Source organism: Lactuca sativa, chromosome 1, assembly GCF_002870075.4.
Source record: "Lactuca sativa cultivar Salinas chromosome 1, Lsat_Salinas_v11, whole genome shotgun sequence".
In the NCBI taxonomy this organism is placed as follows: domain Eukaryota; kingdom Viridiplantae; phylum Streptophyta; class Magnoliopsida; order Asterales; family Asteraceae; genus Lactuca; species Lactuca sativa.
In genome coordinates, this window is record NC_056623.2 from 206,125,176 (window position 1) to 206,134,606 (window position 9,431).

The 9,431-nt window shown below is 39.9% G+C and overlaps 1 protein-coding gene across 1 annotated transcript; it reads right to left on the reverse strand.

Annotated features, from left to right (window-relative positions):
• Positions 1-8,326: 8,326 nt before the first annotated feature.
• On the reverse strand, positions 8,327-9,172 carry LOC111879939 (uncharacterized). Its single transcript, XM_023876365.2, has 2 exons — positions 8,689-9,172; positions 8,327-8,598 (listed from the first exon to the last, which is right to left on the reverse strand). Exons 1-2 carry the CDS (start codon positions 9,170-9,172, stop codon positions 8,327-8,329), a joined length of 756 nt encoding a protein of 251 aa, XP_023732133.1.
• Between the last annotated feature and the right edge of the window lie 259 nt (positions 9,173-9,431).

The window sequence follows — 9,431 nt, forward strand, 5'->3', positions numbered from 1 at the left end:
TGATAGATGGACCAGGTACGAGTCCTGCCATGAACTTCGGGCCAAGGTTTCCCAGGAGGACAAGTGAATGTCCTACCATCCGAAAAGGCCTAGTCGCGTAAACCAGAGCCACCTACTTCCTACCGAGCCACAAGAACTGCCAGGTCAAACCTGTCGAACTACTCAACAATGAAGTTGAAGAACCAAGCTTCTCACCCTGGAGAGATCCGGTCTTATTCTTCAAACAGAAAGACAAATTACTCGTAGATCCATCTACTTTAGAGGCCCGACAATATCTCGAGTAGAAGCCATTACTATCTGCCTCGCATAGACAAATAGGCCGACCAACCGCAAGGAATGAGGTACCCTTCAGGAATTGGACCAGAGATTCGAATATCACCAGTCGCGAGTATTGGAGAAGGATGTCCGAGGACAATCCTCCAAATTTGATGCGGGCGCTGCAAGTCCGTAGAGATACCCCTCAGATAGAACCAACCCGCTCGCAGTCTTCATGAACTTAATGAATAGAGTGCACCATTCTTACTGGGACCAGTTCGTCATTATCCTTGAAAATGACTTGCTTATCTACCCTAATAGTAAGAAGAAAACCAAAAAGAACAGCAACAACAAACCGTAGGAACAATTAGATCAGAGAAGCCTTACCTGAAGTTCTCTAGATACGAGTTTTGAAATTGAAGAGTCAAATTTCTAATACACACTATTATTGATGTGGAAATTCATGAGGACCCTTTCCATTAATTAAAACCGTTGAGAAATTGTCAGCACCAAAGGCATCGATGGGAAGACGCCGAAATTTTAGGCCTCGCTGACCTACAGTCTTAGTGCCTTTAGAACTTCTTGCAAATTACGGAACCCCCTTACGACTTTGACCCTGAAGGGAGCAACCCTTTTATGGGAAGAGAAGCAAGAAGGAGGTGGTATCACTCTGGGAGAAAACTTTAGAACCTCAGAATAAAAGACCAAATTCCTCTGGAAGCCTCACTCTGGGAATGCTTAGTACGCTTCGGAAAGCATGGAAAGCTAAAACCCAGGATAGTTAGGCCCTTCGAGATCCTTGTCAGAATCTGCCCTGTAACGCGCTACTTCAACCTACTTCCGCGAGCTTGATAAAGTACATTCTACCGGACACGCCTCGAACTTGCAGAAGTATCTATCCAACGAGACTCTTGTAATCCCCCTCGACGAGATAGAGTTCCACAAGAGCCTCACCTTTGTGGAAGAACCATAGTGACCAAGGACCGAGACGTCAAGCGAACAAAGCAACGCAGCTTCCCATTAGTGAAGGTTCACTGGAATACTAACCAACGACCTAGAGTCACTTGGGAGCTCGAGAATCAATCAATTAGGAAGTATCCCCACTACTTGGCTCGATTAGTCATGCCTACTCCTTGCCTAAATTCAAATTTCGGGACGAAATTCCCTCTAACGGGGGGATGATGTGACAACCGTCAATTTCTGGTCAAGTCAAAGTCAACTAAAGTCAACAAGTCAAACCGATCGACTCAATTAGCCCGTGGGTTCTAGGGCTTACGTTAGGTAATTACTTTACAACTCGCTATTCTAATGAGAGATCATAAATTGAAAAGTTCCTACATCTAGATTTCCTCATCCTAAAACCGTGGTAAGTAACGAACCAAACTAATAAAACAATGTTGCATACTCATTGGGAGTGTGTAAGATCCTTAAACATGGCTTAATGGGGCTTACGGACCGTGCGTTGCGGAGCCAAACACTTACAAATGTCACACACGAAACCTCCCTCAAACGTTTTCACGCTATCTCTCTTTATCTAAAATCTCTCCAAGAATGTGAAATCTCTCCCAAATCTCTCTTTATATGAGAAATCTCTCCAAAAATGTGGAATCTCTCCCAAATCTCTCTCCATATGTGAAACATCTCCCAAATCTCTCTTTGTATGAGAAATCTCTCCAAAAATGCGGAATCTCACTCAAATCTCTCTCCATATGTGAAATATCTCCCAAATCTCTCTCCATACATGAAATCTCTCCCAAATCTCTCTTTGTATGAGAAATCTCTCCAAGAATGTGAAATCTCTCCCAAATCTCTCTTTGTATGAGAAATCTCTTCAAGATTGTAAAATCTCTCCAAAATCTCTCTACGAATCTCTCTCAAACTTTTTATACGCTTTTGGGGCGTCCCGACACTTAACCTGGTAAAAAACCGCTTAAAATGGAGTTAGAATGGAGAAAAACCCCAAAAAGACCCGAAATCCCCTCTATAGGGCCGAAGCCTCTTAGAGTCAGACCCTCTTAGACCGGAAGTAGCTAGGACCGAAGCCCCAGGGTGCAGCCGCAACAAGCTGACCGCAGTCAGCGAGCCGCAACAAGCCGACCGCAGCCAGCGAGCCGCAGCAACGAATCCGGAACTGAGCCCCCCGCAACGAGCTTCACTTTGGACCGCAGTCCCTTCCCTTCAGATCCTCCCCAAGCGACTAAGCCACTCCGGTTTTCGCTGCTGATGACCGAGACTCCGGTCCTAACTTCAGATTTCACCTATTTTCACCCGGTTTTCAACACTTTTAACGCTTTAAGCCCGTTTTAAATTATTTTAACGCGGGATTTTCTCTAGAAATAATATTTTAACATATAAGACCCTAAATAATCATAATTTGGGCATATTTTCTTGAAAATATTTATTTGAGAATAAAATCTTTTAAGTAAGATCTTGAGGTGGAGTGTGAATCTTGCCATAATATTTGGCACAAACCACCACCCCATACCCATTCCTTGACCAGCTATTGTACTCCCCACCACTCCTAGTCACCTCATGGTACTACCCCACTCATTTTCCAGCAACTCACGTCCAAAGGAGTTGGGAAATCCCCTCTCTAAATCTTCATTCTCACTCACTTCTCTCATTTCTACCAAAGATCAAACCCACTTTTCTCTCAAATTCTTTCCCTCAAATTCTAGATTCAAGGGCTGATCATCAAGTTTTCTCTCATTTGTGGTAAGATTTATCACCTTTCTCATGATTAATACATTTCCTTGTACTCAAATCATTGATTCTTACTCAAATTTCCATCATAAATTGTGCTAGATTCTTGAATCTTCAAGCAATCTTCAAGTGTTCTTGAGTTGAACACTTCTCATCTCCAACACTCATCTTCTGAAACCACTCAAGGTGAGTTCATTTCCCTACATTTTCATTTTTTCTCAAGTTTTTAGGGGGGGGGGGGGGGGGAATACAAGTAACAACACCAAGAACATAACTAAAATTTCTAACAGCTTTCATCAGAAAAGTTGGACTCCATTCACGGACTGTTTTGGACAACTTAAACATTTTTGTTTGAAAATCTGTTTTAGGTGTAAGTATTTAAAGTTATTAGCTTTAAAATGACTACTTGCACATCTCCATACGATTTTGCTACAGTTTATGGTGATTTTTACAAAACTGCCTATCATTTCAAACACCAATCCGGACCAGTCTGTGATTATGGACTATTTCACCCAAGTTGGAGGTCATTAAAAATCGTGATAAAAATTATGAGTAAACTAGACACATTTTGGGAACTCTAAGAATTTACGGATTTAGTTTTTGACTTCGTATGATTTTTCTATGACTTTTCTAAAACAGCGCAGGAAGGTTAAATTTAGTTAACAACATATAAATTTCGTAACACTTTGTATTATGTTGAGCAAAGTCTATAACAATAAGTTCTAAATATTGAATGTGTTTCCTTGTTAGTTTATCATCATAAACTGAAACTTAGTCATTCATGATAAAATTATTCATTCATTTAGAACACGTATATTAAGCTATAATAAGCATAGTTTATGGATTCATAACACAAATGCGTTTTCATAAAAGAGTTCTTATACATTACAATCGTTTTGGGATAAACTATAATAGTTAGGGTTTATGTTTCCATTAACACAACAAACACATTTCGGAAGGTTTTATTCCCACAGAAAAAGGTTTTACACCCATGCACACCACACGTAAACTTGTTAACCTAAATTGTGTGACAATCTCTTCCGTACGTCCGAGTGCGGAATCTAAATTCCTGATAGTTATAATCAGAGTCTCCTGGAGGGAGAACGTGATAATTGTGTATAGATCTATATTGGGTTAGACACCCCACACCAGAGCTGCTTGCAACAGCTAGACCGGCAGGTCTGAGGTGACAAGTGTCATTTCAGTTTCGCGACGCCTGAGAAACGTCGTGGCAGGTTTATTCAGTCATTAGTATGATTATAGCGGCTCACATAGGGATTTAACAACATTAAGTTTAAAGGGATTGTCATAAATCAAAAGGGGTTTTATGTCGATTTAAAATCACTTTTTATATCAATAATTACAGATATTATGGTATATTTTCAGTCTTGGTATTTAAGACTACACATCATCCATTTCGGAATTTTTCTCAAATCAGAAAGGGTTTTACGCCAATTTAAAACCACATTTATATCCTTAAGTATGACAAATACTTGTTCATTTTCGGACCTGGCATTTAGGTCCACATAGCTTTTATAAGGAAAATATTGGATTTTTCTTGGTAACATACATCTCTTTACAAAGATCGATTTTCAAACTCGTACTGTCAAAAGCTTATGAACTCACCAACCTTTGTGTTGACACTTTTCAAAACTACTTGTATTCTCAGGAATTCAGTGAAAACAGGAAATCAACAACGTTTTGAGGATGGGACGATAAATCGTCAAACAGTTCATTTTGTATCATAATGTAATTGATTCGAATCATGTAAACATATACTTTGGTGTAACTTTTTCAATTATATTTATGATGGTTGTATTTACTTTGAGCACTATTATACTCGTTGTTGTGATACTGTACATGAAGTCCTTCACCCCCGGACGTTTCCGCCATCCTTGGTTTGGGGGTGTGACATATACTATGAATATAAGTGTTTGTAATTCCATACAAACGAAAGTTGCTACGTATAAATCTTATTTCAATTCTATACGAGTAAAACCGCTACGTATAAATCTAGTTCAATTTTATTCGAGTATGTATGTTAGGTATAATTATCTACTTAATATACATGTAGTATACCTACCAGTTTCTTGTACCTAGAGTATAAGTGTTTTGGAAACTTATACTTAACATTAATACTTGTAAAATGACAATGTATGATATTTCTAACAAATTGCTACCATGAGTCCGTAACCGCGGCTATATGTCTAGTTTCAAACCTCTGCTTGAGGCTACAAGTTTCGCATCTTGAGATAAGTTCCGCACACTTCATCAACGTTGGAACAATAAACAAACAAAAGGACAGTTCGTCACTCGCACATGGTTTTGTTGTAGCTAGCAACCACGAGTGGGGATGTCAACCCGTATCTTATTCATACACGACTTCCTCGCTCACACGGGATTAACGGTAACAGGTCAAAGGATTTTCCCTAAGATTTCCAGTCTTAGTTCATAAATACAATAGCTCATGTAGACTTGTCGAGTTCCGTTAGTTCTAGTAGTAAAATCATATTCGTGTCTAAAACCCTAAGTTATTAGACTATGCTTTTAACATTACTCCTAATATTTATAATACTTAGGTAGTACAACAACTATAACTAGAATTAAAACATTATCTTGACATAAAATCAATAATAGCAACATATAACATACCTAGTTTTATCTTGATATTAAACCAACAATAACAAAATACTTATCAATTAACATATAGAACTTCCGAGTATAACTCTGGAATGATATTGCAGACAACATATATATATATATATATATATATATATATATATATATATATATATATATATATATATATATATATATATATATATATATATATAATCCTAAGTATAGCTCAAGATCTACATTAGTATACTACTATAACAATAAAATGCTAAGAAGTTGATAACAGTTGTATATATTCACAATATGATATTTAGAACAACTATATCCCGGTTATTATAACTATCTACGTTGATACTGATATACTATCATATAGACATAATAATAACGTTTATATAATATTTATCATGCGTTTCCCCCAAAACTATTAGAAAGTGGGGCTGTGAAACTCACCTTATCAGCATGATTTTATGTAATCTTAGTAGAAACGGTCAGCAGTACGAGGTCGTCTGGGCTCGGGAAGCAAAACGGCTTCAGCAAGCGAGAGAGAGAGAGAGAGAGAGAGAGAGAGAGAGAGAGAGAGAGAATGGTGTAAGGAGAAAGGAGGCTGGACTTGCTATTTATAGGATGATTTTTGGCTTCTCATGACGTGAGAATGATAGATTCACGTCATGAGCTATGGCAAGAGTCATCTCGTAGCTTTAACGCGTGTTTTCTAGCCTCGAATAGTGTCTTGCAGCGTCCTCACGTCGTGAGAAAACCTTACTCACATTGTGAGCTTTTGGGTTATCGTTCCGTAGACTTAGAGCTTTAAAATGTGGCAGTTTGACTCCTCACGTCGTGAGTTTTTAGGCTCATGTCGTGAGTCCAGTCAGATTAGGGTTTCTGACATGTGTCATGCTCTCAGACATCTGTAACTTCGGAAGGTCGTAACTTTTGCATACAAAATCCTTTTTTGACGTTCTTTATATCCATGCGTAGGTATTTACGAGCACTAAAACTCTATTTTAGAATCCAATAGCTAATTCTAAGGCTATTTTAAATTCGTTATGTTATAGAGATTTCATAGTGTTCGGTTTATCATAACTTCTTCATGTAAAGTCAGATTTAGATGTTCTCTATATTTTTGGAATCGTATGGACGTATACTTTGATTTATACCATAAAGTATGTATGAAAGTTCATATTTATATTAGAATTATCATGAAATACATAGTGACTTTACTACATTACTAGTTTAACAAAATCGCATTACACGATTGGTAAAATCACATGTGATTGCTATTGACCTATTTTGACTAGTGTTACAGTTGTGCTCTTGTTTGCTTCGCGAATAAACCAAGATATCGTCAATGAATACGATTACAAATTTTTTTTAAAAAGGGTCGATACCTTCGGTTCATTAGATCCATGAACACCGTAGGTGCATTGGTTAGTCCAAAGGGCATCACTACAAATTTGTAATGGGCGTAGAGCGTTCTGAAAGCTTTCTTAGGAATATCATCCTCTTGAACTCACAGTTGATGGTAACTCGACCTCAAATCGATCTTTGAAAAGTAACTCGCTCCTTGTAGTTGGTCAAAGAGGTCGTCGATTCGGGGTAGGGGATATCGATTCTTGACAGTAAGTTTTTTTAACTCCCGATAGTCGATGCACATGCGAAACGATCCGTCCTTCTTCTTTACAAACAGGACTGGTGCTCCCCAAGGAGAAAAGCTCGGTCTGATGAACCCTTTGCTTAACAGTTCATTCAATTGACTGGACAAATCTTGCATTTCTGACGGTGCTAGGCGATATGGAGCTTTGGCTACGGGGGTAGCTCCAGGAACCAAGTCGATTCTGAATTCAACTTGTCGTGCGAGTGGTGCACCGAGCCGATCCTCTGGGAATATGTCAGGGAAGTTGCACACTTCAGGAATGTCTTTGATATCCTTCACCCCTTGTTTCTTATCTATGACGTGGACTATGAAGGCATGGTATTCCTTTCGGAGATACTTTTGAGCCTTGACGCAAGAAATGATTTGTACATTTGTACTGGGTTTATCGTCGTAGACGAGAAGGGTTTCACCATTTGGCAGATTAAGGCGGACGACCCTTTTGTAACATAAAATGTCGGCACGATTTGGACTTAACCAATCCATACCAATGATGATGTCGAAAATTTTTATTGTGACCAACATTAGATCGATTTTGAACGAATGGTTATCTAGAGTGAGGGTACACCCTATGTAAATATCATTAGTGCGCTAAACCTTTCCGTTTGCCATTTCTACGACGTATGAATCTTTTAATGACTGGGGATTTCGTTTAAGTAAATGTTTGAATTGGTGGCTCACGAAACTCCTTTCTTCCCCGAAATTGAAAAGTACGCATGCATAAGAGTTATTGAGGAGGAACGTACCAGTAACCACTGTAGGATCCTTGACTGCTTCCCCACGTCCTATTGCCAGGACTCTCCCTACACCATCAGCATCAGGGGCTTGTGCTTTGGGGCAGTTTCTCCTGAAGTGTCCTGCTTCACCACATCCATAGCAGGTTTCGCTTGCCTTTGCAATGGCAACTTGGTTGATCAGTCGTGCTAGCGCTTTACAGAAACAAGCGGTATGCCCCTTCCTTTCGCAGTTTTTGCAGTGCATTTCCCGACAAGCACCAGTATGGTGCAAGTTGCACTGGTTGAACTTAGGGAGATTTCTAGCATATTGTTTCGGTGGTGCTGGAGTGGTAGCAGTAGTGGCAGCACGGACATCAATAGTCTATTGCTTCTTGGCAGGGTCCTGTGCCGGTTGCTTCTTTTTATTGTTCCAGAACATCCTCGTGTTGTTCCCTCCTTTTGCTTGGTCGGTGGTGGCGCTCATGGTACCACGACTGGCCCTGTGATCGATAAGTTGTTGTGCCAATTCCTTGGAAATTTCAAAGGTAGCAGGTTTCAAGGCCAGTACAGTATCCTGAATCTGGGATGATAGCCCCCAGAGGTATCGTTCCACCTTCTTCTCTTCTAGAGTGACCATTGTTGGACAGAGGAGTGCTAGGTCATTAAATCGGGCAGTATAAGTGTCAAGATCTGTGCCCGACATTCTGAGGTTCCAGAGTTCTTCTTCGAGTTTTTGTATTTCACCCCTCGGGCAATACTCCTTTAGCATCAACGATTTCAAGTCTTCCCAGCTTATGGAGTTAGCCACTACTAGAGTAGGCGACTTAACTCGGTCATTACACCAAGTAAGAGCCCTACCGGTGAAAGTTAATGTCGCATACTTGACCTTGCTTGTCTCAGGACAAGCATAGATTTCGAAGACTGCTTCGGTCCTTTCGAACCATTGCATCAGTGTGATGATGCCCCCGCTCCCATTGAACGTATTGGGTTTGCCATTAGTGAAGTACTTGTAGGTGCATTCCTTTGTGCGCCCCGAACTGTCACCCTGGTTAGAGGGTGTAGCACCAGATCCAGATCCACCATTTCCATTAGTTCCGATTTGCGACATAGCTGCTGCCACAGCTGCTACTACGGCAGCCTGGAACATTGCAGGATCTAATTGTGGAGGCGGTGGCGGAGGAGGTGGTGCTGCGCAGCTGGAAGGTCTTGGTCTTTTCCTTGGCGGCATAGTTCTGTCATAAGTTTTAAAATGACAAGTCGGTAAGACTTCATTAGTAACAACGAGTCGAGTGTTACTTGTTTTATCTCATTCATATTATATCCCGACTTTATTGCATTAGCATGTAATTCATAGAAAAAATAGTTTATGCAATTAAATTTATGAATTAAATAGTGGTGACTCAAACGGAGTCATGTGTTCGGTTCCGTGTCTGACCCACTCTTAAGAGTAACCCGATGTGCCCCAGTTATGTGCAATTTAAAATTTT

What these genes read in the sequence shown, in the direction of transcription:
- LOC111879939 (XM_023876365.2), bottom strand. Translation starts at nt 9,172, where the DNA reads ATGCCGCCAAGGAAAAGACCAAGACCTTCCAGCTGCGCAGCACCACCT. An exon ending in AAAGGAGTATTGCCCGAGGG is followed by an intron (nt 8,599 to 8,688) that starts GTGAAATACAAA and finishes TTAATGACCTAG; the next exon opens with CACTCCTCTGTCCAACAATG.